The 19688-nt window shown below is 42.3% G+C and overlaps 1 protein-coding gene across 2 annotated transcripts in view; it reads right to left on the bottom strand.

The window, feature by feature from the left end:
* Positions 1–19688, bottom strand: part of PRDM6 (PR/SET domain 6) — a 140916-nt gene that overhangs the window by 30783 nt on the left and 90445 nt on the right. For both annotated transcript variants that reach the window (XM_040415948.1, XM_040415950.1), the window contains exon 4: positions 5647–5774. In XM_040415948.1, the coding sequence (XP_040271882.1) occupies positions 5647–5774 (128 nt within the window). The remainder of the gene's footprint in view (positions 1–5646; positions 5775–19688) is intronic.

Genomic DNA, 19688 nt, shown 5'->3' with positions numbered 1-19688 from the left:
GCCCTTAGGTGTCAGCATAAAAGATAATTTCAGCCTTTCATCAGGTAATTGACGGCACCTTTACATGGGTTGATTATCTGGAAGAAGCGTTTATACGAACATTCGTTCCCGGTATTCTGCCTGAATAGTCCTGTGTAAAAAGACCATACCTTACTCTTTCCTGGTTATATTTTAATGTATAGTCCTTTGTACATAGGAGAGGTGTACATTAGAAAATTACCTAGTTACCTAGTTGCTTTGTGTTCCTTTTTTTCACACTAATTGGGCAGTAACAACCCAGCAATTTATTTTTTCTTTTGTTGCATTGTTGCATTGCCTCAGGATAGGTCATCAATATCAGACATCCAGCACCACCACTGATCTGCTGTTTAAAGAGGCCTTCTTTCAGCTTACCAAGCCGTCCATTGGATAGCAACTGTGCTTGGTATTGCACTCGAATGGAACTGAGGAGTGAGTGCCTAGGCCATGTGGCAGATGACTGTGACATCACTGGCCTAAGAAGGGGCTGCAGTGCTCACTGGAGCACTGCAGCCCCTTCTATCAGTCGATCAGCAGCGGTTCTAGGTGTTGGACCCCTGCTGATCTGATATTGATGACCTATCCTGAGGACAGGCCATCAATATCAAAACATAATAACATAACTTTATTCTCTGGGTCAGTGATTACGGTGATATCAAATTGATACAGTTTGTTATGTTTTACTACTTTTTCTGCATTCAAAGATCTATAACACTATTATATCTTTAATAGAGCTGTATGGGGGCTTGTTTTTCCAGGATAAACTGTAGATTCTATTGGTAGGATAATGAGGTACATATAACTCCTTGATTGCTTTCATTCCCCTTTTATTTATTTGTTTACTTAGGATTTCTGCTTCTTTAAACTTTGTAGACATTTTTTTCAACACTTTATAGTGCCACAAAGGAAATGACACATGCGATTGTTTTATTGCTTACAGAATACTCTGCACTACTTACTGTAGTCTGCAGTGAGTCAATTTACACTGACATGCAGCCTATTATACCCTGCCTCTGGCAGGGCCTAATATGCTTAATTACATGGCAGACCTGTAGGCCATTGTAAGACAACTGGCTGCTGTAGCAAACATCATTATCCAGCAATCACTTTGAGTTGGAGCAACAGAGGGAGTTCTCTCCTTCTGAAACAACTTGGATACCATGGTCGTTATACAGTGCTACCAAATGCTCATAGTCACCTAGGATTAGAAAAACAGGGCTTCTTTCTGTCAGAAACAATGTACCTGTGAACTGGTTGGTATTGCATGGACACATTTGGTGCTTCTATAAGAAAGCAGCCATGTTTTAATAACCCTGAACAGATATCACGTACAATATCACCATGAGATGAACACATTACCTTACACATCCTGTAAAAATGCTACCTTGTGGACTCGCTTTTTCCATTACAAAATCAAATCATTTTGCCTGTGCACTTCTCAAGATTAACCTGAAGTGTTAAGTATTGTAATACAAGCACTTTATATAAGTTGACATTACTTTTCAGCGAGAGATATCTGTAACAAAGCAATTTGGCTGTAGTGTAACCCTTCTGACATATGGGAATCCTCCCTGCATTTTTCACCCTAGTGAGATATGCACTTGTCAACGTATTTTGTCACCACAAACTGCCTCTTGGCAACGGAATCATAAAGATCAATAGAAAAGTGCAGATCCTCAATATTTTACTTGCAGCTGCAAAACTACCATTTATCTTGTTGTTCTCTTTTTTTACAGCCATTTTGTCTCAGGAGGGCACTGCTGGCTAAGCAGAACAGTTCTACGGCTTTCTATGAATATCTGACAAAAACTCTCAACTTAGAATTTTTTAGTTTTCCCTATTTAAACTTCCAGCTTCATTATAATTCCCCATTTTCTCTACTCCGCTGTAATAAGGAAAATCATTTTGTTTTACAGTTAAAAAAAAAAAGAAAAATCAATAGTAAGTTCTAAAAGTTGAGAAAAGCAAGTCTACTCTGTACTCTACCATTCCAAACATTTCAGCTTTCACTTTGGCTCTCCGTAAAATAAACAAAGCGGAGTAGTAATGAACATACTAAAAAACCAAATGACACAGTTTGCTGCTGAAAGAGCAGAACTGTTTTCAGCCGATGGGTGGTCTCTGAGGGTAGACCGAAAAATAGTGTAAGCATACACCATTTCTTCCAAGCGGATAATGCTTCCAAAACTCGCACAACTCTCTGCATGCTGAAGTACATCAAAGGGATTTTTCTCGTTTCGGATAATATTTCCTTTGCTGACATGTATTTAGTATTGTGGTTGGATGACTCATAAAGATAGCTTCATGGCGTCCTAACGCTGTTGAAGTAGAACACATGCCAACGGACATTATTGTCAGCCTCAAAATAAAAACAAAATGTTCAACTGAGGGTCAATCAATCACACAGTTCTTTGAAGAAAATTCCATTTAGATATTAGACATCATAACATAGTCAATTCAAACCAGCTGACTTTTTGTGAAAAGGACAACTTTGGACAATGCAGAAATAGGCTGATATGATGCCTTAAGTGTTCGTTCCCCTAGGCTCCACTACTTGGTGACTGAGAGGAGTTTATTTAATTTTCATGGTTCATTGCGCTGAAAGCTAAAACAACTGAAGCTATACTGTATTGAGCTATTAACAACTCATCTAGATGTAAAAATTCCTATTAAAATGTCTGATGCATGTAAGTGTTTTTATTTTCCATGCTTGTATCTACATGTTTCCTTAATAGAAATTACTTCTACTTAAGTTCCAGAATTTACTCCTGTGTTCACAGTGTTTCAGAACATTTGTCTAGATTAACCTTGGGCCTCTATTATTATACTTTACTGTACCTCATATAGCCGACAACCTCAAAACTATTTTTTGCATCTCGGCCCTACAGCAGTGTTGACAGCTCAAAATGGTTGCAATGTATTCTCTATGACCCAAATGTATGAATGTTTTTACGTAAAGATTCAAATACCTATCACATTTTGCATTTATCAGACAGAAATAGACATCTCCATATTGAATCATTATCAGCAGTGTAACTATAAGGGATAGAGGTTGCAGGTGCACTGGTCTTTGGAGCCTGAGGAGACCCATATGAGGACACCAAAGCCTGACATTTTTAATACCTCTTTCATTAGAGATGAGTGAATCGATTCTAAACAAATCGAATTCAACCCAAATTTTGTAAAAATTGAAGTTGCTTCTGAATCCAAAGGTGTGGTGATTCTATTCAGGCAAATTTCTGCGGGAGAGAGAAAGAGTCCTTGGAGACCTCAAAGTGTCATTCACAATTTTCAGGCCAACTAGAGCACTTTTGATTCTGGTAAAACAGATTTGGACTTGAATCAAATCTGTAAACTAATTCGGGAAAATAAAGCCGGATTCAAATTTTGAGAAATTCGCTCATCTCTACCTCTTATTAATATAAGTTTTTATTCTGAGTAGGCAAGCCTTCTTACATATAGAAGAGTACCCAACTACATAGTCAGAACAGCTAATGTTGTAAAATACTTTAGGGTGCTTTCTGGAGGTTAATACAGCTACTCACAGGGGATAGGAGTGGTAGTGGCACTGATTGGAGTTGTAGTGATTCACGGTGGCTGTCCTCACTTTGGCACTCCCTGGATCCATGCAGCAGTGAATGGAGGGTGCACCCTTTCTTCCCTCAGGGCACTCCCTGACTTCTGGGGCTCTTGCCTGGTGTAAGGTGGGGTACCCATGATGGTGGATGTTTGGCAGGGTGCAAGGCAGGAGGTTGAGTGAAGGAATGGATAATGGCAGCAGTGCAGTGTTGTAGTGCAAGGCAATAATTAGGCCAGTGTGGTAACAAATCCAATGTTCTTTACTGAGGTAGTTTAGGCAGTTCATAAACAGAGACACTGTTGCATTTAGTTCAGACTCTCTAGAATACATACACAATACTTCCAAAGCTGAACATGGGAATAAACGGCAGTAAGATGGCTGACTTTCCAAGTCGACCAAAGGAGTGCACATTCACAATATGTACTACAGTTCCCAAAGTGGGGTGTAGATTCTCCACTGGGTAGCTAGGTTCATGGTAAAAAGACTGGTGGGCGCCTGAAGTGATATACCCTTTCACTAGCCGTAAGCCTTGTAGCTGTATAGAAGTGTTTGCACTTATTGTTTGTCCTTTGTGCCAGTCCTTGGTGGTAGTTGTTGGGATGCAAGGATGAGGGTTCCTTGCAGCAGGTCTCACTTCTGCTCAGGCACATGCAGATGCCTACCCTCTGCTAAACTGCTAGAACTGCACTACTAAACTCCTGACCAGAGGCGAAGGACCCACCTCCTCCCACTGAGCAATGCACAATAACTAAACTGTGTTCCAATTTCACCTCTAGGATTAACATCACATAGAAAAAATGCATTGAAATTAACAATGGACATTAAACCATTAAGTCACAAACTAACTATTTGCATTAGCCCTCTGGGGTACTACTGCATTTACTATTGATGATCTATCTGTGGGGTTCCAACTACCAACACTTCCAGTAATCAAAAGGCTGAAGGAGCTGATGCACACTGGGACAGGCACAGGTCTACACATTGGTTAGTGGCTGTGAATGTGGCTGCAGCTCTTGAAGATGTTATTTCTGCCCTAAGAGACCAGAAGTGCAGCGAGAAAGTAAGTTAGTCTCTACAATGATAAACTCCAGAGTTTTAAAACTCTGATGAATCACATTGCCTGTCCACACTATCTACAGTGTGCTGTGTGCAGAACTTCCTGTGTAATTCTATGAGATACAGCTTCACATTGCTTCACATTGCCTTCTACTTGTAATAGTTGAGGAGTCAGGGGAACAGGCTGAAGCTGTATTTCATAGTAATACACTGAAACTCTGCAGTATGAGCTAGAGGACAGAAGTTCTATGCCACTGATCTATCCCTTTCTCATTTGGTTTAAATAAAAAGGTGTTACACTGACAAAAGATATAACTGTACTATATATGGACTGACATTTCTACATTACCAGTGATACCATTTAATGTTTCCATATTTCAAAATTTCAAACAATGTTTCAAAACCACATCTCATATTTCATTGGCATAGCTACTTTTCCAATTAAGTCATACAAGTGGAATGTTGGTGGAATTAAGGTTATATAAAAATTACCTTCATCCTATTGTGTTCTGCCTTAGTTAAGAAGTGGAAGTGCTTACCTAATCGGAACCCCCAATAGGGTATATGAACCTCATGGATGAGGGTTCATCTGCTAAGGAATCTAAGGACCACTATTTGCCACATCAGAAAGCCATAGGGAAGAGGAGTTACCTCTCTGAAGAAGTCGTTTAAATGGGCACCATGGAATCCTATGCCTACAGTGTCTCAGTGATGGGACACCCCTGTTAAAATCACTCTTCGCATCTCAACCAGTGCACATCCCAGGTAAGTATAAGTTGAAGATGTGAGATGAAGACAATTCACCAGAATGCATTTTTTTGTCTTGTTATTTAACAGTTTTTTTTTTTTCTGAAATTCTAGCAAACATGCTGTGTATATATACATTGTTTTCATTCCCTGTGACCTTCCTAACTGAAAGCATATGTGCTTCTAGGATCATCTTTTTGAAATGAATTATTGAATTGAATGTAATTTACAATTTGAACCATTACCTGTACTGAACTACTGTCAAATTCTGTTCCCCAGCAGTGCTTGCGCATCGGACGTACCTCATCCAGCTTGACTTACTGGGTTCTCCGCCATCAATAAAGTGCTGTAATGTCCCATCTTGGTCATATATCTAGAGGGGAAGAGGTTGCAGGTTCAATACATTATTATCTACATTGAGAGTCGGCAATCATTTTCCAGTTTGCCCACCAGAGTCTCAATATATCTTATAGAGGAATTTTCGTACTCTGCCATTGTCACTAGATTATGTGTGAGTCTTGAGGGCCCATTTGACTTAACGAAGAAACACATTGTGATGTACTATAAATTTATCCTGTCTTATCAGTCCAATCTTTGGTGTATGAAACACATTTACAGAACATCTCAGATGTCCCTGTGCTTCCGACACAATATTGTTGGCTTACTGGCTATGTAATGAGCTGCCAGGCCAATGTTCTGGGTAATGAGGAAATACCCAAATTGATGTAAGAGACATTCCAAATGCTAACTTAGTGTCAGAAACATACCACCCCCGTTCAACTAAGATGATGCCAGGTACTCATGTTACAGCCAGGAACATATAAAAATTTATATATGCAATTAGAAGACAAACGATCTACCATACTAGTAGTCCTAGCTAAACTGGATACATAGTCTTGGAACCTTGTGTCCAATAACACAATGAACTAGATTGTCCAATTGTGTAATGAAAGCCAGTTCTGAATCTTAGAAAGATGTCAGGGAGTAAAATTTTTAAAGTGTCCAAACTCTGATAAATAGTAACAGCAAAACTAACATAACTGGTTTCTCACTGTCGCTCCTGTTCCAATATTTACTGGGTCTCCACTGATCTCTGCTTCCTGGTCTGCTCTAGACACAGAAAATATCTGGAGATGCTTGCTCAGTCAATCACTTTCCTCAGTGGTGACCCACCTTAGCCAGGATTGGCCTGAGGCAGGCATCACCTGACAATTCCCTGTATGTTGAGACTAGACAAGAAGCAGGACCTGGTAAGCCTTGAATAGGAGCAGCAGTGGATCAGTGAGGGTGACCTATTACTTCTTTTATTTTATGATTTTTTTCATTAAACGCTTAGTACTCCAACCCCCACCCCCAGCCCAGAAAATTGCTTTAAGCTGGCTATATATTTGTGAGAGCAGCCAGACAATGCTCTTCCAGCAAGATCTGGCCCGGCCCCCCACAAGCATGCAAGAAGAGAAGTGTAAGCCGCTGCTAGGACTATTCCAGCAGATACTTATACCTTGCAAGAACAAAAGATTTTAACATGACTGAACCTCTTTCCTGCACTAGTTGCTGTTGGAGGTCAGACAGAAAGTCCCCAAATTCATCAGATTCTGATGATTTAATGTGGTAAGCCTGCATCGCAACAATCAGCCCAAGCTCAACGATCGTCAATATCACATTTGGCCATCAATATCTACAGTCAATTCGGACTTGTATCCTGTTGTTGGACCGTAGACTGAGAGGCTGGAGCTCACTGTGAATGACTAGTCTTACAGCCAATGGATTAGTTAATCACATCCACAAATTTTTTAGAGGATAAATAGGATAGTGCCCCCACAAATGGAATCATGTTTGAAAATGATGGTATTTAGTTAGCCCTAATTTCCTAAGATGATCCACTAAAATCAACATATGTTCATCTGAAGCATCAGTATATGGGTGGTATCTGCCATCATATCATATAGTCGAAAGTTCACATGTTGTGAATATTCACTTAAAATCTCCTTAGATTCAGCCACGCCACACATACATTCAATTACAAGCTATAATAACATTAACTTTTGAATTTTCTTAGTAGGATGAGGGTATTTCGGAGGTTTTGTTGAATGGTAATCTGATTTTTTAACCATTTGTCATCTAACCTGTGATACGATAGATGTGGTTACAATAAATTATTTTCTTATGTACAGTACTATTCCGTTAAATCAGAAATGATATGTAAGCTTTGACATAGCAATTATAACATTTATTTATGTAAGATTTGTAAAAGATACTAGAATGTGCCATTAGAAGACTGCTAGCAATTGGATATTGAATAATCAAATTTTACTCATGCTTTAGTTCCTTCTGCGCAATAGAGATTTTGAGAGGATGACTATTGGGTAAGGACTTTGGGTATGGATTTTGTTTTCACGGCTGGACTTACAACTTAATTGCCTGATTCTATATAAAATGCTGCAGCTTAGGTAGTGCAAGGGGAAGAGTTCTCCAACAATACAATATATTTACCACATACAGGGAGTGCAGAATTATTAGGCAAGTTGTATTTTTGAGGTATTAATTTTATTATTGAACAACACACCATGTTCTCAATGAACCCAAAAAACTCATTTAATATCAAAGCTGAATATTTTTGGAAGTAGTTTTTAGTTTGTTTTAGTTTTAGCTATTTTAGGGGGATATCTGTGTGTGCAGGTGACTATTACTGTGCATAATTATTAGGCAACTTAACAAAAAACAAATATATACCATTTCAATTATTTATTTTTACCAGTGAAACCAATATAACATCTCAACAATACAAATATACATTTCTGACATTCAAAAACAAAACAAAACAAATCAGTGAACCAATATAGCCACCTTTCTTTGCAAGGACACTCAAAAGCCTGCCATCCATGGATTCTGTCAGTGTTTTGATCTGTTCACCATCAACAATTGCGTTTGCAGCAGCAACCACAGCCTCCCAGACACTGTTCAGAGAGGTGTACTGTTTTCCTCCTTGTAAATCTCACATTTGATGATGGACCACAGGTTCTCAATGGGGTTCAGATCAGGTGAACAAGGAGGCCATGTCATTAGATTTTCTTCTTTTATACCCTTTCTTGCCAGCCACGCTGTGGAGTACTTGGACGCGTGTGATGGAGCATTGTCCTGCATGAAAAATCAATGTTTTTCTTGAAGGATGCAGACTTCTTCCTGTACCACTGCTTGCAGAAGGTGTCTTCCAGAATCTGGCAGTAGGGACTGGGAGTTGAGCTTGACTCCATCCTCAACCTGAAAAGGCCCACCCACAGCTCATCTTTGATGATACCAGCCCAAACCAGTACTCACCTACACCCTTGCTGGCGTCTGAGTCGGACTGGAGCTCTCTAGCCTTTACCAATCAGCCACGGGCCATCCATCTGCCCATCAAGACTCACTCTCATTTCATCAGTCCTAAAACCTTAGAAAATCAGTCTTGAGATATTTCTTGGCCCAGTCTTGACGTTTAGCTTGTGTGTCTTGTTCAGTGGTGGTCGTCTTTCAGCCTTCTTACCTTGGCCATGTCTCTGAGTATTGCACACTTGTACTTTTGGGCACTCCAGTGATGTTGCAGCTCTGAAATATGGCCAAAACTGGTGGCAAGTGGCATCTTGGCAGCTGCACGCTTGACTTTTCTCAGTTCATGGACAGTTATTTTAGCGCCTTGGTTTTTTCACACGCTTCTTGCGACCCTGTGACTATTTGAATGAAACGCTTGATTGTTCGATGATCACGCTTCAGAAGCTTTGCAATTTTAAGAGTGCAGCATCCCTTGCAAGATATCTCACTATTTTTGACTTTTCTGAGCCTGTCAAGTCCTTCTTTTGACCCATTTTGCCAAAGGAAAGGAAGTTGCCTAATAATTATGCACACCTAATATGGGTGTTGATGTCATTAGACCACACCCCTTCTCATTACAGAGATGCACATCACCTAATATGCTTAATTGGTAGTAGGCTTTCGAGACTATACAGCTTGGAGTAGACAACATGCATAAAGAGGATGATGTGGTCAAAATACTCATTTGCCTAATAATTCTGCAGCAGTGGTACATTACTATATCATACATATCTGTTTAGCTAGGAGTTTGTACTAGATATGTGTAACGAGGCCCATAGGAGATGTGGATCCACTGGAAACAATAGCATATTTAACAAGGGCTAAACCAGGAATTGTGAGTTTGTTAACCTTAAGCCCCACAAGGCGATATGGACTTTCAAAGAGGGAATTCCTAAGTTGCTACCCCAGAATAGTCTCCGTTAGCTAGTGGTTGGCATGTAGCTGTAGAGTAGATACCAGAACATGATACCAAGGTGACAGGCAAGGCATCATCGTCTGACAGTGCATGGGTCCAGGCCGAGTTTTGTCACAGAATTGTGGTGGAGGTCAAGACAGACAGCGAAAGCATAGACATGGTCAAATATACAAGCAATTCAGTAACAGGAGAAGCAAGAACACAAACATTTACAGAAAACATGAACCGACTAGACCTTATTTCTCAGGCAAAGTGAGATGGTGGAGGGGGTTCCTTAAAGGAGAACCTGACACACTAAATGCCGTGAAGCCTGCAGGTAGCGTGTTATAGAACAGGGAGGCTGAGCAGTTTGGTATATAGTTTTGTGGGAAAGAATCAGTAAAACGTGGTAAATTTATACATTTAAATCTTTGCTTTGTCTGACTTCAGCTGTACATGGGTGAGGTGTTTTCAGTGATTGATAGCATTCTCTGTGTAAGTGTGTATACCAGACATAGCAATCAATGATAGTTATACATTGGGCAGTCTTAGGTCCACAAAAAAGCAGAGATTTTAATGCATAAATTACAAGTTTTACTGATTCTTTCTAACTTCTGTACTTAAGCATTGGCTGCAGTCATAAGAATTCACTGGTAGTGGTTCTTTAACCTGTTAGCTACCAGAGTCGCTACCAGCTGCTACGGTGCTGCGAAACTAGGTAAAAAATACCAGCGCAGTACAACTACGGCACAGTGTTCACCCGGTCGCTGAGCGAAACCGCTCGGTGACGGGTGACGATGGCTGCTCAGGACAGCAGGCAGCCATCTTCCCTAGGGGTGCAGGGAAGTTTTTCCACCTCCTGCAACATAGATCGCTGTGATTGTCCGATTTCTGCAGCCCGGCCAATCATAGCTCCAGATGATTTTTCATTCATCCAGGAAGCTGCAGGGGGGGTAGGGTAGAACAGGGTTTGTACAGGGGTGACTGATGCTGAACTTGTCAGCACCTGTCCCCAGGGCCGGCGCTTCCGTGTCGGCAAGTGGGGGGCAGCAGCGGCAGGACAGTCACACATGGAGATGAGCGCTTCCATTGTGGAAGCGCTCATCTCCATAGTCATCTGTATCGCGTCCTCAGGACAGCGATACAGATGGCTTGTGCGGAGGAGCAGGGGAGAGGTGTGTCTCTCCCCTGTTCCTCTGATAGGCTTCGCCTGAGTGTGTGTTTTTTGTGTACAATACTGGTGGCTACTGATATGAGGGGGGGGGGGGTCTGACTACTGTCACATGATGGGGGGCCTCTGGCTACTGGCACATGATATGGGGGGGCTTGGCTACTGGCACATGATATGGGGGGCTCTGGCTACTGGCACATGATATGGGGGGGCTCTGGCTACTGGCACATGATATGGGGGGCTCTTGTTACTGGCACAAGATGGTGGGGGGGCTCTTATTACTGGCACATGATTGGGGGCATCTATGGGGGCCACATTTTACTGGCACATTATTGGGGGACAATCTATGGCCGGCACTTATTACTGGCACATTATTGGGTGGCCACTATGGGGGCACTTCTTACTGCACATTATTGGTGGGCACTATAGGGGCATCTACTGAGACACAAAGAAGGGGTATTTTATATGGGGGGCTCTGTACAGTAGCATTTTATACTGTGACACATTATGGTGGGTACTATGGGGAAGGTGGGAGAGGAATACTATGGGTCATTTACAGGGGCACTAAGAAGGGGTATTTTATTCTTACAAATTATGGGGGACACTGAGGCATCTACTGGGCCACTATATATGGGGCATTTTATACTGGTACATTATGGGGGGCACTAGGAGGGAGTGGGGAGAGAGGAGCACTATGGGGCATTTACTGGGGGCACTATATAGGGGTATTTTATACAGGCACATTATGGGGGCACTATTTGGAACATTAGCTCAACTGGGGCATTACAAGGGGGTATTTTTTGCACTGTCACATTATAAGGAGAATTATTTCTACTGGGGGGGCATTATGGTGGGCTTTATTACTCCCCCATGGTATGAAGCCCCCCTAGTAGCAGCACCAGCCTCTCCCTGCTCTGCTATCCCTCTGCCCTTTCTCCAAATCTTATTATGAAATCTTTCTCATTAGGATAAAACACAACATCAGCTCCACCGAGCCCCCCCCAGCTAAAGTGTGAAGTGGCGTCCGAGATCCCCAAGGGCCAAGCCAGTAATTGTAAGTTTTCATGTGAAATATGTTTGTTATACACATATAGCATACACTGTGCACACAATATACAGTTCTTCTGTATGAACATCCACAATTAAATCTCCAGAGTCAGTAGGGACATTAAAGGGTTTCTGTCACCCCACAAAACTCTTTTTTTTTTTTTGGGATAGTTAGATTCCTTATAGGGCGATATAGGGAGAATATAATAGTCTTACTTACTTTCATGCGGCCGATTCTTTATAAAACGAAGTTTTATAATATGTAATGAGGGCTCTACCAGCAAGTAGGGCGTTACTTGCTGGTAGCCGCAGCAGAAAACCGCCCCCTCGCCGTGTGATTGACAGGGCCAGCCGTGATTCTCCTCCTCCGGCCGGCCCTGTCAGTAATTCAAAAATCGCGCGCTCTGGTCATTCGGCGCAGGCGCTCTGAGATGAGGAGGCTCGTCTCCTCAGCACTCCCTTAGTGCGCTGCGCCGATGAATCATCGAAAGAGAAGACGTCATCGGCGCAGGCGCACTGAGGGAGTGCTGAGGAGACGAGGCCTCCTCATCTCAGAGCGCCTGCGCTGAATGACCAGAGGAGCGCGATTTTTGAATTACTGACAGGGCGGCCGGAGGGGGAGATCACGGCTGGCCCTGTCAATCAACACGGCGAGGGGGCTGGTTTTCTGCTGCGGCTACCAGCACGTAGAGCCCTACTTGCTGGTAGAGCCCTCATTACATATTATAAAACTTCGTTTTATAAAGATCGGCCGCATGAAAGTAAGTAAGACTATTATATTCTCCTATATCGCGCTATGAGGGAATCTAACTATCCAAAAAAAATAATGAGTTTTGTGGGGTGACAGAAACCCTTTAAAGTCAGCAAGTGTCCTGGGGGGGGCCTTAATGTTTTTCGCCCCCGGTCCCATTCTCACCTAGAACGGCCCTGCCTGTCCCCCCTGGGTCAGGCAGGGGACACCAGTGTTTGGCGTTCCCTGCCAGCGCTGCTATGGGCTGGAACATTGCTCCAGCCAATGGCAGCACTACAGCTGCACAGGAAAGGCTGAACTTCCCTGCATACAGCCATTCTAGTGGTGACTGCATGCAGAAGAGGTTCTGTGCCCCTCTGTGCTGTTGGTTGGCTTGCTGGGACTTGTGGTGCACACCACTGCGATTTCAACTGTTCCTGTACCAGAAGAAGAAAGAAGAAAAGAAGAACATCTGGAACTGCTGCAGTGATTTTTTTCCCATTTGCAGCAGTTCTAGATCCCTAAACCACCCTCGTCCCCTGTCCCTTTTCCTTTCCCGTCCTCCTTCCCTCCACCTCCCCCCACCTTTTTTTTACGGATGCCAATTTGGTCCGTGCGTTTTTTTTTATCTTTTTTTTACAAATTTCCAGCTCTGCACAGCTTTTTCTGTGTGGAGCTGTGACCGCCAAGTGCTGTTCAGTGCATATGCCTGATCAGACCTGGGGATTATTTTTTGCGCTTTTTTTTCTGTGTTCATTTTTTGCCAATTTTTCCTTTTTTTGGTCAAAAAGAAGAAACTGTAGTTAGGAGTTTATATAATATATATAGAGCTCTATATTTCTATATGTAGATATAAGTTACATTTTTAGCCAGTGGTCACTTTTTAACTGTAGTGAATTTTTATACTACAGTTTTTGCACGCACGCACGCACAATCTATGTGCGTGCGTGCTGAAGAGCGCTGATAACTAGTGTGGACATTTATATCTGCACATTTTTGTGTTGTTTTTTTTTTCTGTGAAAAAAGACCTGCAGTTAGTGGTAGTGTAGCTAGTTTTATATATATATCTATATATATATATATTATATATATATATATATAAATTTCAGTTAGTGGTGAGTTTAGGATTTTGCACGAATGCACCATCTAGTGCATGCATTTTAAAACCACCAAGCACTGTAGTGAATTTTTATACTACTTTTTGCACACACGACCATCTGTGTGCGTGCGCCTGCATGCTGCAGAGCACTGATAAAGTAGTGTGCTCATTTTTAGGGGTTTATTTGTAAATTTTTTGGTGGGAAAAAAAAGAGTTGCAGTTCGTGGTAGGTAGTTAGTTTTATATACAGTCAGGTCCATAAATATGGGACATCGACACAATTCTAACATTTTTGGCTCTATACACCACCACAATGGATTTGAAATAAAACAAACTAGATGTGCTTTAACTGCAGACTGTCAGCTTTAAATTGAGGATATTTACAATCCAAATCAGGTGAACGGTGTCAGGAATTACAACAGTTTGCATATGTGCCTCCCACTTGTTAAGGGACCAAAAGAATGGGACAATTGGCTTCTCGTGTTCCATGGCAGGTGTGTGATATCCCTCATTATCCCAATACAATGAGTAGATAAAAGGTTGATAGTTCATTTCAAGTGTGCTATTTGCATTTGGAATCTGTTGCTGTCAAACTCTCAAGATGAGATCCAAAGAGCTGTCACTATCAGTGAAAGCAAGCCATCATTAGGCTGAAAAAAACACAACAAACCCATCAGAGAGATAGTAAAAACATTAGGCGTGGCGAAAACAACTGTTTGGAACATTCTTAAAAGAAGGAACGCACCGATGAGCTCAGCAACACCAAAAGACCCAGAAGACACAGGAAACAACTGTGGTGGATGACAGGAGAATTCTTTTGCTGGTGAAGAAAACTCCCTTCACAACAGTTGGCCAGATCAAGAAAACACTCTCCAGGAGGTAAGTGTATGTGTGTCAAAGTCAACACTCAAGAGAAGACTTCACCAGAGGGTTCACCACAAGATGTAAACCATTGGTGAGCCTCAAAAACAGAAGGCCAGATTAGAGGTTTGCCAAACGACATCTAAAAAAGCCTTCACAGTTCTGGAACAACATCCTATGAAGAGATGAGACAAGATCAACTTGTACAAGAGTGATGGGAAGAGAAGAGTATGGAGAAGGAAGGAATGCTCATGATCCTAAGCATACCACCTCATCAGTGAAGCATGGTGATGGTTGTGTCATGTGCGTGGGCATGTATGGCTGCCAATTCACATGGTTCTCTTGTATTTATTGATGATGTGACTGTGACAAAAGCAGCAGGATGAATTCTGAAGTGCTTCGGACAAATTATCTGCTCATATTCAGCAAATGCTGTGCAGATGGACAATGACCCAAAGAATACTGCAAAGGCAACAAAATAGTTTTTTTAAGGGAAAGAAGTGAATGTTATGCAATGGCCAAGTCAATCACCTGACCTGCATCCAAATGAGCATGCATTTCACTTGTGAAGACAAAACCGAAGGAAAATGCCCCAAGAACAAGCAGGAACTGAAGACAGTTGCAGTAGAGGCCTGGCAGAGCATCATCAGGGATGAAACACAGCGTCTGGGTGATGTCTATGCATTCCAGACTTCAGGCTGTAATTGACTGCAAAGGATTTGCAACCAAGTATTAAAAAGTGAAAGATTTGATTTCTGATTATTACTTATGTCCCATTACTTTTGGGTCCCGTAACAAGGTGGGAGGCATATATGCTAACTATTGTAATTCCTACACCGTTCACCTGATTTGGACTTTAAAAACCCTCAAATTAAAGCTGACAGTCAGCAGTTAAAGCACATCTTGTTCGGTTTATTTCAAATTTATTGTGCTGGTTTTATAGAGCCAAAAATGTTAGAATTGTGTCGATGTCCAAATATTTATGTACCTGACTGTATATATATTATACTGTATATATAAATCAATTTCAGTTAGTGTCAGTTTAGGATTTTGCACGAACGCACCATCTGGTGCGTCCATTTTGCAACCACTGAGCACGATCAGTAGTGTCCATTATGATCGCGTTGCTCAGTTTTCACACTTTTTTTGTGCACAAATTTTTCATTTATTTTTTGCTAATTTTTGTTCTCCTTTTTTCTCCTAAATTATTTTCCAATTTATTACAAGCCCCTTCAAGTGTGAAAGCACCTCATACACACCCACACTAATTAAAGTTTTACGCATTTCACACATTACACCCCAATAAATAAAATGGCCCGTCCGTCTCAACGAGTTTACTCAGCTTAAGAGGCATACTCATATCTTGCGGCCGTGAAGGAGAAGAGGATGCCACTTTCCTCTACTCCACTACCCCCTCATCATCATAATCCGGTGATGAGGGACCCTGTAGAAGGCGCCGCAGGGTAGCAGCGGAGACAGCAGCCCCCAGAGTGACCCCATATGGACCCCACGCCCTGACGATTATTAGCCCCAAATTCCTGAGTTTGTGGGCAGCTCAGGAATTCAGATAGATTGTGCGGGCTTCACTGAAATTTAATTTTTAAAAATCTTTTTCTCTGAAGACTTAATAAATTTGATGGTAACCCAAAAATGTATACGCCCAGCAATTTATTTCCCAGAACCCCACATCGCCCTATGCTAGACCCCTAGGTTGGACCCCAGTAAATGCAGCAGAGATGATGACATTTTAGGGGCTCTTGCTGCATATGGGCGTTGTTAAAAAAACTAAGATTACTCAGTATTGAAGTGTGGATGTCTTTCACCACACTCCAATTTACAGTAGTGCCATGGCCCGTAATAGATTCCAAGCAGTTCTAAAATTTTTGCATTACAACGATAATGCACAGTGCCCACCCCAGAATGACCCCACATTTGACCGTCTGTACAAAATTAGGCCCATCCTTGACCACTTCAACGCAAAGTTTTGAGAAGTGTACACCCTAGGAAAAAATGTCTGCGTAGATGAATCCCTATTACTTTTCAAGCAGGCAAGGTATGGCATAAAAATGTATAAAATCTGTGAGAGTAGCTCTGGATACACTCACAAGTTCCGGGTTTACGAAGGGAGGGACACCAGGATTGAACCCCCAGAATGCCCCCCCCCCGTCCTAGGAGTTAGTGTGAGACTTACTGCACCCACTGCTGGATAAGGGTTACCATCTCTACGTGCATAATTACTACATGAGTCTACCACTGTACCGGTCACTAACTTCCAGAGGTACTGTGGCATGCGACACAGTACGCAAAAATCAGAGAGGCCTCCCTAGATACCTGGTAGGGCAACCACTAAGAAAAGGAGAAAGCCGTGCTCTCCTCAATGAGAACATGTTGGTGGTTAAGTACAAGGGCAAGAGGGATGTCCTTTTACTGACCACCATTCACACTAACACCAGCTCCCCTGCCACTGTACAAAGTACCACAACTTGTATTAAACGCGAATATTCGAATAGCGAATATTAATCGCGAATATCGCAACTTCGATAATTCGCGAATATTACAAATATACTGCTATATATTCGTTATATCAAATATTCGTCATTTTTTCCATCTGAACAAATGATTCCTCCCTGCTTAAAATGCTTGTGGGTCAATGAGTCATTGGCCCACAAACAAGAAGCAGAGAGGAATCATGACTTTAGATGTTGAAAAAAGACGAATATTCTAAAAAACAAATATATAGCACTATAGCGAATATATTCATTTTGACATTTTTTAGAATATTCGTCTTTTTTCTCCAAACAAGCGTCCCTGGCATACTCCTCCCCACAAGCGTCCCCGTCACCATGGGAACGCCTGGTGGTTAGAATATACTATCGGATCTGAGTTAGATCATGAAAACTCAAATCCGATGGTATATTCTAACACAGAGGCGTTCCCATGGTGATGGGGACGCTTGAAGTTAGAGTATACCAACAGGCGCATACATACTGGCCCCCTGCTGCCTGGCGGCACCTGACCTCTGACAGGGCACTGTGATCCACACAATTAACCCCTCAGGTGCCGCGGATCACAGCACCCTGTCAGAGGTCAGGTGCCGCCGGGCAGCAGTGCGCCCGCCCCTCCCACTATTAAAATCATTCATGGGCAGTGCGCCCTAACCCCCCTCACCAGTATTACAATCATTGGTGGCCAGTGCGGATCCCCCCCCTCCATATTAAACATCATTGCTGGCAGTGCACTGACAATCCCTCCCTCCCGTATTAATCATTGCTGGCAGTGCGCCCTCAATCCCCCCTCCCTCCCCAGTTTTAATCATTGCTGGCCATGTGCCCCCCCCCCCCCCAGTATTAATCATTGCTGGCAGTGCGCCCCTTCCCCCAGTATTAATCATTGCTGGCAGTGCGCCCCCCCCCCCATCAATGGTGGCAGCGGCAGTTCCGATCAGAGTCCCAGCAGTATAATGCTGGGGCTCCGATCGGTTACCATGGCAACCAGGGCGCTACTGAAGTCCTGGCTGCCATGGTCAGTTAGTCAGCATTGTACTTACCTGCGCTGGGGCCGCCGGGCGCTCCTTCTTCTCAAACTCACAGGTCTGTGCGGCGTATGCTTATAGCAATGATGGGGGGTTGATCTTTTCAAATCCGATGGTATATTCTAACACAGAGGCGTTCCCATGGTGATGGGGACACTTGAAGTTAGAGTATACCAACAGGCGCATACATAGTGGCCCCCTGCTGCCTGGCGGCACCTGACCTCTGACAGGGTGCTGTGATCCGCACAATTAACCCCTCAGGTGCGGCATGTTCAGATGGAAAAAATGACGAATATTCTAAAAACGAATATATAGCAGTATATTCTGTAGTATATTCTGTAGTGCTATATACTCGTTTTTGACCAACATCTTTTTTCGCATAAAAATTCGCATTATGCGATTTTTTTTTATTACAGATTTTTTGCAATAAAACAAATATCTCGAATACGAATATTCGCGAATATATGATGAATATTCTACCATATATTCGCGAAATAACGCAAATTCGAATATTGCCCCTGCCGCTCATCACTAACCACAACCACTGTCCCCAAGCCAGACTGCATCCTGGACTACAATACACACATTCTTTTAGATCGTGTTCTGAAGCCCTACAATGCCACATGAAAAACAAAAGTGTGGTACAAAAAGCTGGCCATACACCTCATACAGATGGCGCTGTACAATGCGTTTGTGCTTTTTAAATCTAGATGCCATCCAAGAACATTCCTACATTTTCAAGAGGTGGTGATAAAGACCCTAATTTTTTCTAACCAAGCAATCAAGGGCCCCAGTACTTATGCAAGTTACGGTGCCCAAGTTGTACCAGGGCAACATTTTCCTGGTGAAGTCCCCCAAACAGCGAGAAAGGGAAGGACCCAAAAAAGATGCAGGGTGTGTTCCAAAAGGGGGATAAGGAAAGACACCTTTCAACTATTGCGAAAACCTTCCCTGAAAAACCTGGCCTGTGCATCAAGGATTGTTTTAGAATCTATCACTCATCCATGAATAATTTCATTCTTGATGTACCCTGTAATTTTCCCACCTTATAACTGATTTTGTCCACAGAGCTTACATATCCATTTTTCACCAACCACTACATATTAATTTCTGTAAACACCTGTTTGGTCAAAAGTGCCCTTTCAACCCCTTAAAAATGTTCGTATAGTGGTTATCTTTCCGAAATGGGTCACTTTTTAGGGTTTTTCATTTCTGGGGACCTCAGAAAATGTATTTAATGCGACATGGCACCTAAAATACATGTCTGTTTATTCAGGCCTGCAAAACATTTTTTTGCACTTTGCCTCTAGAGACCTGCTGTGCGCCAATTCAACAGGCTACAAGCACATATGGGGTGTTTGCAAAGAGGGGAGAAAATGGGGAACATATGTGGGGTGCATATTTTCTCCTTTAAACCCCCTTGTGAAGTGAAAAATTGGGGTTGCTAATAATTTTTACATTTTTCATTTTTACAAATGTGTGCTTTGAATGCTTTCTTTAGTATTTCTGCCTTCTGTGAGTCACCTGTTTGCTGAAAAGTACCCTTTCTACCACTTAAAATGTTCGGGGTCACTTCTTTGGGTTTTTTCATTTTGGGGACCTCA

The sequence above is a fragment of the Bufo bufo genome, chromosome 2, assembly GCF_905171765.1.
Source record: "Bufo bufo chromosome 2, aBufBuf1.1, whole genome shotgun sequence".
Lineage (NCBI taxonomy): Eukaryota > Metazoa > Chordata > Amphibia > Anura > Bufonidae > Bufo > Bufo bufo.
The sequence above is the reverse complement of the archived record's forward strand: the minus strand, read 5'-3'. Positions and strand labels throughout refer to the sequence as shown.